Raw genomic sequence first — 20,270 nt, forward strand, 5'->3', positions numbered from 1 at the left:
GGATTTCACAGGATTTCTGTCTTATTTTTCATAGTATTTCTAACATTTTCCCTCTCATTCTCTCCCATTAGAATGAAAATTCTATGAGAGCATGGGAACTTGGTATTATTGATCATCGTATCCAGAGACACGTGGAACTTTCTGGATTTCTCATGGAAAAGTAGTTTTGCGAAGCAGTTTTCCAGATAGAGGATGGTAAGGGTGAAAATACTAAGCTGTATGTGTGTTAAAAGAAATCTCTATGACCAAGAGAGTTCTAATGGAGTTGGGCGGTTCCTCTGAAGGTGACCCTGAGACAGGTCTCAGCAGATGTCACCAACTGCCAAAGTGTGCAAAGACTGAAGCACTAATGTTCCTCAAAACCCTAAGGGGATCCAACACCAGAAACAAACCACAAGATAAAGAACTCAGTTAATTCCAAAGTAGGGCCCACTGACCTAGCACTGAACTCCAAGAGTGCTTACAACTGCAAGCAGGAGAACTGCACCCATCATCCATGTGGAATCTAAGGCCCCTCTCGATATACAAATGGAGTGGACGTCACCATCCCAGGGTCCACAGGATGGGGGAATAAAATATGGATTAGAGTGAACTTACTGATATCCTACTATAGAACTATTGTGGCTAGTAATGGAAGAAATTGTAGCACTGATGTGGAGAAAGTGGCCACGGTAGTTGCTGAGGGCAGGGAGAGGGAAGAAGAGATATGATGTGGGGGCATTTTCAGGACCTGAAGTTGTCCTGGGTGGTACTGCAGGGACAGATGCTGGACATTATATATCCTCCCATAACCCACTGAATGGATAGGGGGAGAGGGTAAACCACAATGTGAACTATAACCCATGTGGTGCAGCAGTGCTCCAAAATGTATTCACCAAATGAAATGAATGTGCCACAAGGATGAAAGAGGTTGTTGATGTGGGAGGAGTGGGGGTGGGGGGTGGGGTGCAAATGGGAACTTCATGTTTTTTAATGTAACAGTTTGTGTGATCTATTAACTTTTACAAAAGATAATTAAAAAATAATATTAAAAAAAAGTTAAAAAAAAAAGAACTCAGTTAACTATATAACCCGAGGGACATTTGGAGTGCCGCGAATATCCACCAATCAAAGCGTCTTAGGTAATCCTTTCTTTTTCTTTAAAAACTCTTCCCTGGAAACACCAAGAAGAGACACAATTTAGGTTGCCACCTGAATCTGTGCTCCCTGAATTGCAATTCAAAGACCCCAAACAAACGCTTTTGTTGCCCTGCATCTTTGTTTTTTATTTCTCGGTTGACAGCATATTTTCTGGTTATCATTACAAAACCCGGTCATTACTGTGATGGTCTGAAGCTGCATGTTCCCCAGAAAAGGATACTCTTAAATTTAATCCATTCCTGTGGGTGTGGAGCCATTGTAAGTAGTAACTTTAGGTGAAAAAGATCCTAAGTTAAGATGTGACCCACCTCATTCAAGGTGGGTTTTCATCCTTCCTGGAGTCCTTTATAAAAGAATGAAATTCAGACAAAGAGGGAGAAAGCCACGGAAGCAAGGAGCCAAGAAGCAATGAAACTTGGAGGAGAAGGGAGACACCAGCAGATGCCACATGTGCTTGGCCATATGACAGAGGAGGCTGGATGGCTGGCAGCCAGTCTTCTGGAAGAAAATATCATCTTGATGATGACTTGGTTAGGACATTTTTCACAACCTCAGAACTGTAAGCTTACAAACTAATATACTCTCTGTTAAAAGCCAACCCATTTCTGGTATATTCCTTTCAGCAGCCTAGCAGACTAGAACAATTAGACAAATTTCACAAAATGGAAAAATCACCAAGACATTAAAAATCACTTATAAATCCATGTCCTATAGATAACTTCCATTAACATTTTAGAGGAATCTTCCCAGTCTTCTTCTATGCATAAGATTTTTTCATAAAATACCAACCATACTATTCAATTTTAATTTTACTCTATTTCCTTTAACAAAACAAAACTATCATAATATAAACATATTCCCATGCAGCTAATACATCTTTGTAAATATTATTTGAATAGTTACATGACATGACCTCCTGTAGTTTTCTATTTCATTCTCTTATTTGGGGACATTTTAGATGATTTCCTCATCTATTTTCAATAGTGCTCTAGATACATATTCATGCACCAAGCTTTTATGTATTTTGGATTATATCTTTTGGACAGACTAATGCATCAAACAGTACAAACATATTACAGGCTTCTGATATGTACTTTGCTATGGACTGCATTATGTCACCCAAAAAGATACGCTGAAATCCTAAGCCCTGGAACCTAGAATGCAACCTTAGGTGGGAATCCTCTCTTTACAGATAATTATTTAAGAAGAGGTCATGCCGGCATAGGGTTGGGCAGCAATCCAATCTGAGGAGGAGGAGAGCAGAGGAGGGAGAGGAGAAGGCACATAGGGACAGGCATGCAGGGAGACGGCCATGCGACAATGGAGGCAGAGCCTGGAGTGGTGCAGCTCAAAGCCAAGGTGGCCGGCCACCGCCAGGGCTGGAAGAGGCAGGGGCCCTCCCCCACAGGTGTCAGAGGGGACACGGACCTGCCGACACCTTGACTTCTGACTTCTAGCCTCCAGACCTGGGAGATGACAAATTTCTGTCATTTTAAGCCACTGAGTCATGGTACTTTGCTAGGGCAGCCCTAGCAAACTCAGACACATTTCTGGATTGATGGTGCTTTAAAGCTTGCAGTGATGTTGCTCTGCTTGGCACTGCATAAACACCCCTAACTTGCTGCATCCTCATCAGCATGGATACTCTCATGTACAGATTTTCCTGATGTTTTAATAGACGACATGATGGTTTATTGTTGTGTATGCATTTCTTCAATTAAATCTTCAGCTATCTAAGAGGATAGTTTGGGGGAAATAAAGAGAATATATTCTTGGTGTTACACACTTAATGCATGCCAGCTATGATTAGGAGTATTATTATTCAGAAACAGAGAATAAACATCATTTAACTTTTTCTTAGACACAGAGATGTCATTGCACTGTCAGTTATTGGGATATGACTTAAGATGTGTGAAGTTGTTGATCTGATTGATGAGACTTAAAGCTAAATGAATGAAAATGTTCAGGGACTTCTTGATGTCATCTAGATGTCATATTGATTTTGTTCTTTTGCTTCTCATGTGCAGCTCCCTGGCTTCCTCAGGAATTCTTTCATGAAGCTGTCTTCTGGTGAGTTTTTCCAGGGAATTATCTTCCTTGGTTTTGATCTCCACGAGCAGACTTGACAGAAGAACCGGAAGCATCAGCTGTGATTTCTGTACCACCCTCGCCCATGGATATGGATTCCTTCCTTGTCAGCTGGCTCACCCTGTGACTTTCTCCTTGTGGCATGGGAAGTGAGAGTTCCCTCACTTCTCAAGAATATGAGCAATGCCATTTTGGAGAAAGATTTATTTATGCTCCAAACCACAAATTTTTCTTTATACCACCATAGTTCTAATATTATCACAGCACAGTAGTATCAGAAGATTCTTTAGGCATGACAAGTCACAGTTTTCCTCAAGTGTTCCTTACAATTTGACTTTTAATAGCATTCTGGTACATTATTAGACGTCAAATCTCGAATAGCACCACATAATCAGAAGACATAAATGAGGCAGCATTGGGTGGGAAGAGGTCTAGAGTGATGGTGAAATATTTTTATGTCTTCTGCTTCCTTAGGTGAAGCTCCAGAATTATCTAGGACTAGGATACTTTTGTGTTCTGGGACATACTTATTGCTCTATTTCATTAATAACTGCAGCTCACAAAATGAACAGTTGTTGACCTCTTGCACATATGACATTTTTGTTTCACCAAAGACGGGTATATGCAGTGACAGGGCATGCTGAGCTCTTTCATTGAACTCACACCTGCCAAACAAAGCACCTTCCCTCTAAGGAAGGTGAGTCCATCTTTTGACACCACTCCACAGTTTCAGCTGTTTCAGAGTCTCAAAAGATATTAACAGCTGGTGTAGATGATCCTCGATATTGATTCTTTTGTATTTGCTTTTTTCCCCTAGTCATAAATGAGTATCTTTTTTATTTTCCTACGTTTCATCCACCTTTTTCTACCCCTTTCAGGTCACAGAGGCGGAAGTGGATTTCTATCAAGAAGTGGCATTTGCAAGTTCCTAGTGCATGGTGCCGCGTCTGTAAGGGTCATTGGAGAGGGTGCCACGCTCCAAAGTGATACACGTTCACAAAGCACCTATGACATGCAAGATACTATGTATATGTGGGGCAGGGGCAGGTGGGACAGAGATGGGGAAGGCGGAGCCTGTGTTCTTTAGGGATGCAGCCTCCCACTCTGACCCTGACGTCACATCCTGGGATTTCTTTGCTTTTGTCTGCATTCTCCTCTTGCGTTCCATTTTCTGGTTCCATCGAGTTCTCATCCTGGGGTCTCCTGCTCCCCCAGTCGCTTCCATCTCCACAGTGAGCACTGTGACCTGGCTGGCTGCAGCCTCTCCTCTCCAGCTTCCTTTGCTACATGAGGTTGAGCCTCCTGGACTTTTCCTGTGGAAAGGTGGACCTTTCCCCTCTTTTAATAGGCAGGGACACTTTTCTCCTGCGTGGGAAACTACTTCATGAGGTTTCTGGTTCTTCTCAACTTTGCTTGCTTGTTTTTTCCTGAGAAGAAGAGTGGATCGCTTCCAGGAGCCCTGGGTTCTTGCCCTAGGTTTGCCTCACCAGCTCTGAAACCTGACACAATCACGGGGAGGCATTTTTATCTGTGAAATAGAAATGATCTATTTAAGTTTCTTCAGTTTAACATTTAAAAATGCCGAACTGCCGGGCTGTGTTGTGAAACTTCATGAATAAATGTGGTTACAACTGTTGACAGAAAATGCTCAAGAGGAAAAAAGCTACATAAACACATATGTTCCCTGAAATCTGTCTTTTAGGAAAAGAATTTCTACTCAACAACTGCTCAAATGAATTTACATATTTATGAAGACGCTGCCCGCTGTGGAAGAAAGCAATGGTCAGTAGTCACTCATTCAAACCATTGACAAAAACCCTCCTTCTCGCTGTCAGAGATAATTGAAAATTTAGGATTTACTTAAGGGTGCTATCAGTATTCAAGATGAATTGAATATATTTATTATAGTGGAAAACAATTTTTGCCACTTTTTATTTAGAAATAATCTCGAGTTATAGAAAAGTTGCAAAAATAAAAACTCCCATGACCCTTTACCTAAACCCCCCAATTTGGGGAATTTCCACACCACTTTATAATTTTTTCTCTCTATATATGTGTATTAGTTTTAGTAAAAACAGTTTAATGAAATAACTAAGTATTCAAAAAAATAAGGAAAATGGTGTTGGTAATGCATGTGTTATTAAAAACTAAACTCTGGGTGTAAAATGAAACAAATGATTTGAAATCTATTTCTTCCTGCATTTTCTATTCCAAGCTGATATCGGTGATCCTGACAGTTTTATGTTAACATTAATAATGAGCCACAGGGAGCAATGGCCACCATTAACTGAGCTGACACAGGTCATTGATTCAGAATTTGACAAGTTATCTAATGAGAAAGTATTTTGAATAACTCTCAATAAAAAGTCCATGTTTTATATTACATAAATTTTATTGCAATTTGGAGGAAGTCGTCCTAGAACAGTCTTCCCTCTAGCTGCTTCTTTATTCATAAAGGAGATTGGCTTTGGATGTTGAAGATGAAAATTCTAATCTAGCAACTCTTGGCGTATAATACCATTCCTGAGAGCACCTTTAAAAGCTACAAAGGATTTTATAAATTTGTGTTCTATTGACAGGATAAGGAGGCATTTGCAGTAGGAATTCAGAAACATAGTTTTCTATATACAAGGATCTCTTCCATCTTCAACTTTCTCCTCCTTTACTGTTGTGTTTAAATTTTTACCAAAAATATTTATTCTAATATGTCATTAGTATGCTCTAACCTCACACATAGAAAACTACTGTGTTTTTATGGATCTGTGCCTGTAGTTGTATATTTACATTGAAAACTATTTTGTCTGTACCAAGAGCTTCTTAATGTATTTGACTACTTTAATGCTTAAAGGAAATGTCCATGAAGTGGCCTTTATCACCTGGGGAGCTAAACTAAGACAGACGCTACTAGCACAGTAGGGAAGAAAGCTCAACATGAAATACAAATTCACACTTCTCAGGCTAAAGAATCTGAAGATATTTTCAAGGAGTTTACTTTGAATTATGCACACATTTTTTTGTCAGATGACTAATGCTTTTCACTTTATAATGTTAAAAATTTGAAAATGTAGGTATTAAACAGATGAATAAATTTTTTTCTTTGAATTGCCACAAATTACATGTCAGAGCCAACATTCAAAATCTGAAAAGCTTTAAACTTTAGGACACGAACAGCTGGAGAGGAAAGTCATACACATCACGTTTCGCAAGAGAAGCGTGAGCAATAATTGCGGTTATTGCTTCCATTATGTGCTGTAAGTAGTTTCCTGCTTATAAAACAACTTCTGACTTTTAGTTCTAATCCCTGGGGTGCATATATAAATGGTATGTACAAAAGCTTATTCTTGTACAGAAACAAATAATAATAGCTCACTTTAAAAATGAACTTTAGTACTGTTAATAGCCAGACAAACATGCTGTTGGAATGGATGAAGAAAGCGTATCCTAGGCATCACCATGCATATAAAGAGAGCGAATCTTCAGGATTCTGGGACTAATGGTGCTTGGTAGCCTCATGGATTGTGGATGCGAGCAGCCGTAAAGAACAATGACTTTGGTTGCAAGGCAAACGTATGCCCGGGAGACAATTCTACGGTTGGTGCTGGTTCACCTTGATTTGAAATGCAAAACTTCTCGGGAGCCCAGTTCATTTCACTTGATTACTGTTGAGCTCTCTTTCACATGGAAGAAATCCAGAAGACAAACAAAAGCAAAACAAACCAACCCCAAACTGTTGCCACATAATTACTGTGGAGATCCAGAGGAAGGGCAATTGGAAAGAGATGCCTCCCTTATTGGAAATGGGAAAACCAGTTTGCTGCTCTATACAAATATAATCGGAAAGGCTGAAATACGAATGCTGTGTCTGTGCAATTAGTAAAAGGGGGAGAAAAGATACACTTTTCAACTGCAACTCATTTAGGGGAGTTTGACTGAGTCTCAAACTTTAAAATCATCACTGCCATGCTCCCCTGCTGTTCATATTCTAATACAGGGTTCCGGGATTAGAGGGTCAACTAATTCTTTTTTTGAACCCTGGACCTCGTATGTGGAAAGCCAGTGCTCAACCACTAAGCCACATCAGCTCCCCTGAATTGGTTATTTCATTTGTTTGCTTGTTGTTGTTGTTGTTGTTGTTTTTAGGAGGCACTGAGAACCAGGACCTCCCATGTGGGAAACAGGTGCTCAACTGCTTGAGCCACATCTGCTCCCTCAACTAATTTTCAAACTGTTGTTTTCAGATACAAATTGTCCTTTTAAAATTTAATAAGGCCAATAAACACACAACTGTTTCTTCTACTGTTGGGGAAGTACAGAAGTTTCAAATACTTTGAAGCACCAAACTCAAGAAAATGTTTAGGAGATATATATTACACATGATGGAAAAATAATGCTATTATAGACCTGCTCTTCTAGCTGGCCTATATATCTAGATAATAAGACAGGATATAAGTTCTAGAGATTCCAGGTTGTTGTTAAAAGGTTCCGAGGCATGTGATTATATATCTATGGAAAAGTAGATGATGAAGAGAGTGAGCGAATCATAGGCATTTCCAGACTTAGGAAAATTCAAAATCAGTACAAGTGGTTAGTTGGAGGCTACTATTACAAAACCCATAAAGCTATCCACCCAGCAAGCTCTTGATTAGGTCACCATCATAAACTCTTTTATGAAAAATGCTTTATCATATTCTGTTGAGCCTTTTTATAAGGCAAAGGTAATGGGAAATGATAGTCAAACCACCTTTGCTGGGGGGTCCTGTTCCATGTTGCCTCTAACTGAACTTGGGCCAAATAAAGAAGCACTTTCACCAAACTTTGTGTTCCAGTTTTGTAGGGTTGTCCATAAAAATAACATTTGTTGGTTGAAGCAGGCCCAGAAATGTTTCATGAAGCTGCCGCTTAAGGTTTATACCTTGGTCAGATTTGCCCAGCTTATTTGTCTATCCCCTGACACTGAGGAGACGCAAGCTAAAGGACATGCAACAATAGTTTTATTAAAGTAAGGAGCTGTCACTTAACGTTAAACCTGTGATTGCCTTCAGCCAAAAAGTGTGACCGTACCTTTAATTAATATTCGGCTTAGGCTTAATAGCTGCTTCTCATTTACAGAACTTAGTCTAAGCATGTCTTTATCTGTGGCAGCCAATGTGGACAGTGCACTTAGCATTTCAGTTTCCTTTTCTGCCACCGCAAGGAAGTGACAGAAAGAGAAAAACCATTTCCACCCACATGTTAAAATCAAGAGCATCACTGACTGATCCCAGATCCATCGGATTATGCATCCATCCACCTGATCATGCTCACCTGCCAATACCTGGTTCTGAAGATTAGGAAGTGGGATTCCTGGGTATTTATCCTAGGAAGTCACCAGCAAGGATTAGAAATGGCTGTAATTCCTCAAAGCACTTCTTATAATCTTGGATCCTAGGTGAATTTTAATTTCATCTGGGGTAATTTAGGGTTGTTTGGTTTTGAAAGCATCTCAAGGATGTTTTAAAGGGCTTTGAGGAAAAGTTTCCTTTGTAGTGAGCCCAAAGACAAACTAATGAAGAGCAGTGGAATTGTGGATAAAATTCAAGGTTACAAACAAAAGTGAAATCTAAACTGTAACATTCTATAGAAAGCGAAAAGCCATCATTACTGAAAGAGCTGTACCTTTGTTTAAGAGCTAGTCCCAATAAAACCAGTTGATGTGCTAATCCCAACCCCCCAAAGAGAAAACAACAGAGGTCGACACTGCAAGCCATTCATTAACTAGATGGGAGATACGGGGAAAGACCTGGTCCTATGAAGTTGATATCCTAATTGAGCCATATCAGAAGGTTCTAGCAAAAATAAATGGACTTGCTTCAGTCTCTGGTTAGAATGGATTCCATGAGCATTGTGAGACATTACAAGACGACGACATTAAGTAAGTATTTATTAAGTATGTGCTCTATCTCAAGCTCTAAAGATACAAAAAGAACTAAGACACAACCCTTAACCTCAAAGGAGCTTATAGCCTAGTGAGAAAGCCGAAAAGGTAAACTAAATATTATCCTGGCAAATATCTTTACTGGCACATAGCAGAGGGAGGAATATGAACCATGAAATATGGATTTCAGTAATGAGGAATGAAATATAAGGTGTAACTTTTTTGGCTTGAGTACGTGGGCGTAATAGAGGTGTCATTCACTGATAAGGAATACAAGTGAGAGAGAAGAAGGATGAGTTTGATTCTGAGTAAAGTCCTATGGGCATCCCAAATGTAGGGCAAGAACAGAGAGAGAGGAATGGGGTGGAGCTTCATTGGCATGTTAGGCGTGGTTGAAATAATGGAAGTGGATTATACCTTCCAGCAAATGTGAGAGTAGAGTCAAGGATAGAACTCTTTAGGGAGCCAGAATTTAGGGCAGTAGTTTTCAACCTTGGTTACACATTGGAATATAGCAGGAGCCTTTGAAAATTATTGATGTCTGGGTCCCACCCCAAGAGATTCTGATTTAATTGGGGTTTTACAAAGATACCCAAGTGATTCTAATATGCAGCCAGGGTTGAGAAGCATTGCCTTAGGGGATGGTGCAGGGAGAGTAAAAGAGGAAGGCATCAAAGAGGAAGGAAGAGACGAAGAGAGATGGTGTCAGGGATGCTGAAGGAGGCATTTTCTAGAAACAGGAATCTGTCAACAGGGGTGAACATTACAGAAAGGCCAATCATGTAGAGACTAGAAAGTTTCTGATAGTCATGACGATGAAATTAGGAAGGGCCACTGCAGTGGAGTATGGGAGGCCAGAGCCAGATACTGAGGAGTCAGTGTACCAGGCGGGGAAGAAGCCGGTGTGTTGAATATTGGACATGCTTTCAAGGAGTTTATCTGTGAAGGAGAGAGGGCGGGCCGTGGCTCTAGAGAAGATCAGGGTGGAGCAGGATTTTTCTCTTTGTTTTCTGTTTGCTTTTAGGAAATTAGAGATTTGGGATCATATATCCAGGCTAAAGAACTGCACCGAAGGACAAGGATGGAGAAGGAGACAAGAAAGGTGGAGGGAGAGAGAATGAATGAATATTTGGTGGACAAGATGAGAGAAAGCTGGACACACACACACAAAGTCTTATATTTATGTCCTCTTTGGTCTACAAAATGTCAAGATCTAAATGTTTTCTTTTGTGACTATCAAAACTGCATTTTCAAAATAAATTCTCAATAAACCTAAATATTTTGAATCACAAGAGGCACATGTAACTCTATTTTATCTCAAAGTTAAATGCAAACTTTAGTTCTAATCAGTAAACACACAGAAAAACAGTTTAATACTAGACATTAACACATGACTTACTGAATAATATAAAATATGACTCTTTCTCTTGGACTTATCCAAATAATCTAAATAATCAATACTACAGTTTTGCCAACTAAGTCAGGAGATGATTTTTCTCTAAAGAAGAATATTTTGAAGCTGAATCATAAATTACACATTGTACGCAGAAAAAATTACTCTTTCAAGCCATTTGCATCAAATCCATTATCGTGTCCTGTTGCCTAGCTACTAGAATTCTGAAGTTTAATGCATTTTAGATGGATATTTAAATTTCAAGCAGAATTTCAGCTCTGCAGCTTGCAAAAAGAGAAACAGCTAGACACACCTGCTTACTTAAATTTTCCAAGGAAACCGCCGTTTGCAAAGGCTCAAGATTTACCATGGGAGAAAGGCACATTATTATGCATAGAGGACAGTTAACACTACACGGCAAGGTGTAGTAAGTTCCTATTTGTTTTTGTTTGTTTTTGTTTCTGTTTTTGCTATGGACAAGGACAAAAGAAAATCTTTTTTTTGTCTTTATTAAAGCTTTAAGGCTCTAAATCTATGGTTTAGAACAGGTGTCATTATAATTCTGTGTATGACACACACATGCATGCATCCCTATAATATCTTGACTTACCTGTTCCCAGGCAAACACATGCTGGTTGAAATAATACTGGATTTGCTCATTTGCAATGTTGATACACAGCTGCTCAAAGGAATTTTTTTTGAAGTTTTCAAAGCCAAATATATCAAGAATTCCAATGCTCAGTTCATCACCATTCCCACTGAAAGGATTAAAGTCATTATTTTGAGCTCTTATTTATATCCTTAAGAACCAATGTAAAGCAGGATATCTCAGAGCACCCTTTTATGATTTGGCCAAGAAACTACAATCAGGACATGCATTGAGAGTGAAAACTTCCTTACTAGACAAAGTTTTACTCCATTGAACATAAAGATGATGGAGGCAGCTTCGATTATAGTTTGTAAATGGCACAATATTTTCCTCTTACTGCAGAAACTGCTCCTATATGCTATCTTATATACTTAAGTAAAAGAAACTTTTTTATTCATGGGTTCATAAGAAAAAAGACGCAGCCCTGAGTGGGTTGGGGACCACCGGGAAAATCTGGCTAGCACTCAGAACACAGCAAAAATGTATTCAATGGAAGCCATTACAGAGATGCAAAAATTCTGTTAATGATTATATTCAGCCATTCATTTCAGGACAACAGTTAAAATATTCATGAAAAACGATTTAATCATTCTAAAGAATCAGTATTTATCTTTAGGATTACTCACTCATAATTTTAAAACATATGGGAGAAATTACTATGGGAGAAATCTAGAAGTATGTGTAGATTCCTTTTACAATTAAACACTTTAAATTACAATTGAGGGAAGCGGACTTGGCCCAGTGGTCAAGGTGTCCATCTACCACATGGGAGGTCCGCGGGTCAAACCCCGGGCCTCCTGGACCCGTGTGGAGCTGGCCATGTGCAGTGCTGATGCACGCAAGGAGTGCCCTGCCACGAAGGGGTGTCCCCGCGCAGGGGAGCCCCACGTGCAAGGAGTATGCCCTGTAAGGAGAGCCGCCCAGCGTGAAAGGAAGTGCAGCCTGCCCAGGAATGGTGCCGCACACATGGAGAGCTGACACAGCAAGATGATGCACCAAAAAGAAACACAGATTCCAGTGCCACTGACAACAGAAGCGGACAAGAAGAACACGTACCAAATAGACACAGAGAACAGACAACTGGGAGGGAAGGGGGGCGGGGGAAGAAAGGGGAGAGAAATTAAAAAAAAAAAGTTAAAAAAAAATTACAATGAATGCTATTTTGTAATTAAAATTTCAAATGCAGTTTTTGGCTACTCTGTAACAGTTTCCCGTGTTTACTAAAGATGAGATACTTGGTCAAAAAATTTGTACGCTTCCGTATCCCCCAAAAATCAATACAGTGCAAAGTTATTTTCATGTGAATTTGAAAAGGAAAGCACCGGTTTCCCCATGCTAGGACCTGAGGCTGCTTTTCCTGATGTGTGAGGAGGTGATTCAAGAATGGCAGCCAGGAGCTGGGCACTGTGAGCTGAAGGAAGCGCCCTACATTTGGAGGAAGGGCGGAAATTCAGAAGGTGGAGTTAAGAACCCTTTAGCCATGTGAGTTCCACCAAAGGACATGTTCCAGGGGGTTCTGAAAGATCCTATTTTGAATAATAAGTACAATTCTATGTGCTTATATGAGGCAAGATGCCAAGTTAAAAATCTGTGCTTGTTTGGTCGGCAGGACTGTTCTACAATCTCGTAGCCCCACAGGATGCCACTGCTGTAAACCCTGACTCAGTGCGTGGTACGGTGCTCCAGGCAGGGGACTTAAGAGACACGCTAGCTCAGGAATCCCTACAGGCCAATGGCCTTCAAGGAGTCTGGAATCACAACTCTGTGCAATTTTTCTTTTTTTGGGAAGGGGGAGGTGAAGGTATAGACAGTCTTTAAGATTCTGAAAAGTCTCCAAGATACCTACCAAAAATTAAGACGACTGAGTTGGTGTCCAATACCCTTATTTGACAGGTGAGGAGGAAGGAAACCAGAGAAAGCCAGTACCGTGTCCAGTGTCACCTGAGATGGTGGCCAAGCCTGCTCTAGAATATGGGGTCTCCCAATCCTCAGCGTAAACCATTTTAGAATTCTAATGGCCTTATTTCAGTGTTTTAAACATTCTTAAGCACCTTCATTTTAAACCTAAGATTTGAATGGTTTTTGTTAACCTATGGGAAGGAAAGTCATGGGTTAGTAGGTAGAATATAGTGGATTTCCCAGCAGATCAGCTGGAAGACAACCTGTTCTGAAGTCATACTCCTCTGGGAACCATTTAGTGCCAAACATAGCAGTGGTAACTACGAGAGTGAGGTCAAATCTCTGAACATCTACTGCGCCATGTTGAGCCACACTGGAAGAGCGGACTGTGATCAGCAGACCCACTCACACTGCCAACAGTTCAGCAGGGAGGTACAGGAGCAGCTTTAAGGAACAGAGAATTACAAGCATAGAGGAATCTGGATACTCAGTGTAAATGGATGGTATTGTGGTGCATGTTTTTGCAGGAAAATAGCAATGAATTGCTTGCCCCATTTGGGTATAAAACGGTCTTTTATGCTTAGTGAACGGGTCTGATGAGGCTAGCTTAGGTAGACATCCATATGCAAAGCTTGTAAAGATTTCATAATTTGTGGCCCAGCAAAGCTTGAGATGTAAATGCAAGGAGACTCAGAGCTGTGCACAACCTCTGGCACAGAGGCAGCTCCCGGTCAATGGTGGTGGCAATTCTCAATTTCTAGGATGAGGTAGTGGAAGGCTGTCAGGACTATGGCTAGGTAATGACAGCGCTTTACCCTGGCTTGACCATGTACTAGTGATCTGCTGCATCTCTGAACATCTGAAAAAAATGGAGGTCTCAATACCTACACTTAAGAGTGATAGCTTTCCTTTATCTTCAAGATTTAAGGACAACCTTCAAAACAAAAGAAAAACTTTTGCATCGACATTTTATGCAAGTATAAAGTGTCATATTCTTCATGGGACATCTTCTCATTGGTAGAGCATAAAAATTCATAGTAAGAGATTCCAGTCTAAAAAATTGTTTTCTCTTGTGTTTATTCATGGGGCTACAGTTTTTATGTTATAGCAATTTTAAAATTTTATACTTATATGGTACAGTGAAGTGGTATTATTAGGAAATAAAGCAGATCTATTGAAACATAACTTTGAGAATTAAATGGTATCAGAAATATCTTCAAAGGGATTCACATACCAAACAATAAATTAGAAAAACAGACTTATATCACCTGGCATCTGGGGGAAAATGTTTCTATGAAAATTTTTACCTTGATGATGTATCATGTTTCAGCAAGCTATTAATGCGATTGACGATCCAACTAAAGAGACGGCCATATAAAGTTTTAGCCATAGCATCTCTGACCTCAGTGGCTTTTTCTACAGTGTTGGGGCGTATGATAGTTTCTCCTCTAGCTACCACACAGTGGGAGGTGACAGCTTCTTGCAGCTCCTCTGCCTGAATGCAAAGCAAAGAAGCAGCTGACAAAGAAACAGAGAAATTGTTATAATTAATTACAGCAATGACACCACTTTCTAGGGACAGCCAACAAATACATGGAGATTTTCATAACATAAAAATAAGTTATTCAACGTTGGTTCTATTTCTCTTCTTGGTCATTTTCCTTTACTTTCCTCCAATGATCAAACCTGGGCTGCTGTGATAATACAGCATAACCTAAATCTGATGGCTGAAAATGTGGAACATTTGGATAAGTCAGTGGTTGTTTAGGTGATGCCAAACCTAATTTCACTGAACTATGCTAATTTAAGAAAACAGAGCATAGGTTGGTATAATTTGGATACTAGTATTCTATACACATTTTTAATATGTATAAATTAATTAGAAAGTTACTTAGACTTCAGGAATATACTCAAATAAATGTATTTTCAGTGTCTTCTGATATACAACCCAAAGAGCATAAGCTTATGTCAGTGTTTGTGTACCTCTTACTAAACTATTTTCAATTACATATTTCAGTTACTAAGTTTTATTAAAATTTGATGCCTGAATAAACAATTAAATATCACAGAACATTTAAAATTAACAATACTTAAACTCAGTGAATTAGTTTTTGAAAATAATATGTTTAACTCAAACAATTACACAACTTACAGAGTAATTTTTAAAAATCAGTGTTCCTTCTTTTAAGATATTTTGAACATTCTAAATTTAATTAAAGCATCAAGGGCAAGAAATTTCTTGGTTATTATGTGACTAAGTTCGTTAAACCCCATTTTAAACAATATCTTTTTTTCATTGCAGAAATTTTAATTTTAAAAGTTAACATTTTGTATTTCTTTTCTTCTAGGCATGTTATTGAGATTATTCTGCATGCACATTTTATCTTATAATATCTTAAGCATTTCCCATATTGTTAAATAATGTTGGTGAGTTTAATTTTAACGTGTTCTGAGATATGGATATCATAATATATCTAAGTTTTAATTGTTGGATGTTCATACTTGTAAAGAGTGTTGGGCAAATAGTTTGAGCACAAATCTGTTCTTATTTTCTTTATTTTCTTAGTATAGATAGCCTAAAATAAGCAATTGATTACACACATTTTAAGTCTTTTTATAGATACTACCTAACTGGTCTTTGAAAGTTCTGAACCAATTACACTCCTACTACTCAAATCAAAGACCAATAATTTCAACACAATTTCATGAATACCAGGAATGATCACTTTTAAAAAGGGCCAATTTGACTGGAAAAAAAGTCTTCTTTCAACCTGCTTTTAAGTCCTTCCTGAGAAGATGAGTACTTTCTTCTTTTTTTCATTGGCAATCTGTGGCTTTTGCTATGTTTCCCTTTTCCCACTGATTTATCTTTACCTAGTCATTTTATAAGGGCTCTTTATAGCTCAGAGAGAGAAATGCTTTGACCTATATGTTGCAAATATTTTCCCTCATTTTTCATTTGCACTGCAATTTCATTTGCGTTTTTTTTGTAGTTGTTATGAAAGAATTTTAATTTTTATGTAGTCAAAATATTCATATTTTTCTTTATGGTTTCTGCTTTTGGCTTTAAGCACATAAAGCCCTTCAAGTTATTTTTCATGTTAAGATAATGTAAGTGAATTTTTGTCTGGTAGTTTTAAAATTTTTTCTTTTGCATTTAAATCCTTAAACTCTGGGAATTCGTTTGGGTAAACGGTGTATGAGGAGGATTCAAATTCCCTTCACCCTATCACTGACCAGCTTGCTGTCCCTCAAACACCAATTACCTAGTGATTTCTAGTGATATTTCTGGTCATTCTCCTTGGATCTGTTTCCAGAAAGTGTCTCTCACCATCTGTATATCTATTTCTTTTCCCACAGTGTTCTTTCATTTCACAGATATTTACTGAGTGCCTGCTATGCCCCAGGCATTTTACCTCAGGATATATTGATAATGATAATACTTTGTAAAACAAAGTTCTGGATTTGCTTGTCTTTATCCCGAAGGAGCAGGAAACTAGTAAAGAGATTTAAATGGGGAGAAAGAAAGTGAGAACACACCTGAGAGGAGAACTCACTTATACATGTGTTACATGGTTTCTGAAGGAATTGTGGAGGATGGCCTGGGAAAGATCTAGAAAGGTGTGGAGTGAGTGGCTGGAAGGTTCAGGTGAGAAGTGAGAGGTGAGGCTGGCTTGGATGAGACTGGTGGGGATGGAGATAAGGAGATGTCGTCAGCTTTGAGAGATGTTTGTGGGATACACTCGACAGAAATGGTGCCTGACTAAAACAAAGCACCTGGAAAAACACCTGGGAATGCAGCCTTGTTTTGAAGATGTCCCAGGTTATGAAGGAAACCTGTAAAAAGCCTGGAATTATGGGGGAATATCCTGATATTAAAAAATAAAAGAAGAAGGTATATTCTAAATTTAAGAAACCATGTCACTGGAAGATATCAGTGAGAGAACTTAAATTACTGGAATAATTAATCAAAGTTTGCTATTAAGAGAAAGGTGATTTGAGGCAAATGCCATAATGTACTTCTTTTATGTAGACAATAATTGCAAAATTAATCAACACAGGATGAATGTGTGTGAAAAATCCCATGCAGTATGAAAGTAAATACACAGGTTTTTAGCATATATAAAATGATACAGATGCTAAATCTACAAAATGATAACTTTAACACTGCGATCGGTTTACTAAGTTTAAATTATATTTCTATGTTTTTACATGTAAAATGCTCCTAAACTAGTCATAAAAGTCCTGTCTTTAGGAATGTGTTCTGCAGTAATCAGTTAATTTGTAGGCATGAAAAAATCTGTCTTAAGTAGTGGACTTTTAAGACTTCATTTGACACAAATTGAATCTGAGTATTCTAAGCATTCCATGCAAGTATAACTGCTTGAAATTATCCTTATGGTGACTATGGTACATGAAGACTTGGAAGGAGTTCAGTTTTGAATGGAAGAAAATAAAACTCACAGTTTTCCAGAGCTGCAGGGTTGGAAATGTGGCTCTTGTCAGTCTGGTGTTCAGTTGCCACTGAAGAAAATCCAATGTTTCCAACATTCAAGATGGCAGCGAGTATGCTGTATATACTTCCAAGTTCCTGAAACAACAGTAGAGGTGGCTGGAGTACAGCAAGGCAGGGCTGGAGCAGAGTGGGGACCAAATGGGGGCTCCAGCATGAGGCCATGCCTCTGCTGTGATGTCAAAGGACCTTCCATGCAGAGAAGGACCTGCGTTATTTTCCTGAGAGGTGAGCACACAGCCTGTTACCCGGTGAGGGCCTAAGAGTATTGTTTTGAACACAAGTGTGAGCAGAAAACAAGAATGAGGTGTTTCCCTCAGAGCAAGTGAAAACATCTCATTCCTTAGGTATTAGATAAATCTATCCATGCTAAACTTAGCCTCATAACTTGGCATGGCTGGTTCCATATGTATATTTTCCTTGTGGGCTTCTTAAAAGTGAGATGATAGACATGGATAAAGGAGAGGAAGGAAGAAAAAACAAAAGATCCCAGCATCGAAATCAAAGGATATGTGTGATGTGAGTTCAGACATGAGGATTTTAGACCTCAGGTTAGAGTTTCTGTTAGTTAGTACTTCTTTAGGACCAATTCCTCAATACGATACATCAACACTATATTCAGAAACTCATAAACATAGATGCAGGTTCTTCTTGGAGGAACTGGAGGCTTCTTGTCTTGGAAAAGACAGTGTCCTTCATTCTTTTCTTGTGTTGCTGCATTTATTCTAAACCCAGATCCTGCACTTAGGAAAAATGAGGTATTCCGCCCAATCCAATGTTCTCAGTCAAGGTAAAAGCTGGTTATGAAAAGGAATCAGCCTTCAGGGATTTTCACTCATTCCTATATAAGCAATTCATTCCTATATAAGGAATATTCATTCCTATATAAGCAATTCATTCCTATATAAGGAATATATAAATGTATAAATAAATAAATTGGTTGAATGAATACGTGTATATGCCCCTATCCATATCTTTATCCCTCTATATTCGTTCCTTCAATAAATGCACATTTCCTGGTAGGCACTGTTCTAGGCACAGAGGGCTCTAACAGGCAAGACTAAGGGTCCTTATTTCCCTGAGGAGCATAACGTAATTTGATTGCAAATCACAGTCAAATATAAGAAACTACATTGATAATTTTGAACTAATAGATACACAGGGCTAACAGAGTTAGACTATTAGCAAGTTTAGAAAGTGCTTATCAGTCCTTGTAAGCTTGCTCTCAGTCTTTTGGAGTGCTTGGAAAACTGATGAGATATTAACACCAAGTCTCTTTTTTTCAGACTTCCTGCTTCTGGGACGTTTTCGTTCATTTGTGAACATAGAATTGGTAACTCTAATTTTATTTCATTTATGCTCAGTGCATGTCTGTTCTATCAGATTACAAACTCATCAAAGAAAGAAATGTGGCTAATTTGTATCTCTAATTCCTAGTACCCAATATCGTATATGGCTGACAACAAATCCTCAAACTGTTTTCTTTTGTGCCAGTCAAGTGGCACAGTAAAAATTTCTTCACTTTCAAGACAATCTTGCATTTGCCTTGAAGTCTTTTGATCTGTACTTTACAACTTGTGCTGATCTTGCTCAGAGTTTTATTTTTCATTGTAAATGTCCACTTCTTTTGGTCTCAGGCTTTTACGCATCTTGAGCTCACAGTTAGATATTATGAGAAAAACAAGGTATCACTGTACCCCGAGTTGTTTCATTCCACAAGCTGATGAACTGTTCCAAGTGGTGGGCAAAGGGTAAGCTCCCCTTTCCCGATTTTGCTATGGGGACGGGGGCTGTGGGCCAGGCTGGGGACAGAGTTCTTTTGGTGAGGCGCTCTATGTCCCTTTTTAGAGGCTCAGCCCCGGCTTCCTGCCCAATGGAAAGCCATGCGAGAGAGGGGTGGGCAAGGGGGCAATGCCTGGACTCAAAGCAGTGGGGACCACCAGGCCCAGGACAGAGCGAGCCCAGCCCAGGCTGGGGGTCGGGCACCGTCCAGCTCAGTCCTGGGAAGGCCGAGGTGCTGACGTGCCCATTGACAGAGGGCAGTGAGCAGGCTGGTGGGAGAACAAGAGCCTCTGCAGTCAGCATTTGCAGCTGCTTGTCTAAAAGGGCTGTTGATACCTTCTCCATTTGTGCTAGTTCGCGGAGCTGCTATGACAAACACCATGCAACAAGTTCGCTTAAACAATGGCGATCTAAGGGCTCCCGGCTTCGGAGGCCAGAAGGCCGGCCTCCTCGTGGGCCACTGGCTCTGGCCGGCAGCCTGGGCGCTCCCCGGCTTTCCTGTCCCACGGCGGTGCCCTCTCCTTTCTCCCCACTCTTCTCGTGTCTCCTGACACTTGGGGCTTCTTGCTCCTCGCGGTGGTATTCTCTTTATAAGCTCTCCGGTTTAAGACCCACCCTCAATCAGTTGGGTCACCCCTTTACTAAAAATCACATCTTCAAGAGGGCCGACTCAAAATGGGGTCATGCCACCTAAGACCAAGAGTGTGCCTGACCTGGGGAGCTAATTCAATCTAACACACGAGTCTTAGATTGAATCCTGCAGATACATAAGCAAGAAAAAGGACAGGAGCAATATGCAGACTAGGATAAAATTAAACAGCCCTCCATCACAGTCATGAAATCACAGTGAGCGTGGCGGGTTGAGCAAACACCTGCTCTTACTCTTGATCCG

At 39.6% G+C, this 20,270-nt stretch overlaps 1 protein-coding gene across 1 annotated transcript in view; it reads right to left on the minus strand.

The window, feature by feature from the left end:
• MYO3A (myosin IIIA) overlaps positions 1-20,270 on the minus strand; it is a 227,632-nt gene that overhangs the window by 57,828 nt on the left and 149,534 nt on the right. The window contains exons 18-20 of the mRNA XM_058297804.2: positions 17,548-17,674; positions 14,391-14,601; positions 11,146-11,293 (exon numbers count right to left, since the gene is read on the minus strand). Coding sequence (XP_058153787.1) covers positions 11,146-11,293; positions 14,391-14,601; positions 17,548-17,674 — 486 coding nt within the window. The remainder of the gene's footprint in view (positions 1-11,145; positions 11,294-14,390; positions 14,602-17,547; positions 17,675-20,270) is intronic.

Source organism: Dasypus novemcinctus, chromosome 5, assembly GCF_030445035.2.
Source record: "Dasypus novemcinctus isolate mDasNov1 chromosome 5, mDasNov1.1.hap2, whole genome shotgun sequence".
Classification (NCBI taxonomy): Eukaryota; Metazoa; Chordata; class Mammalia; order Cingulata; family Dasypodidae; genus Dasypus; species Dasypus novemcinctus.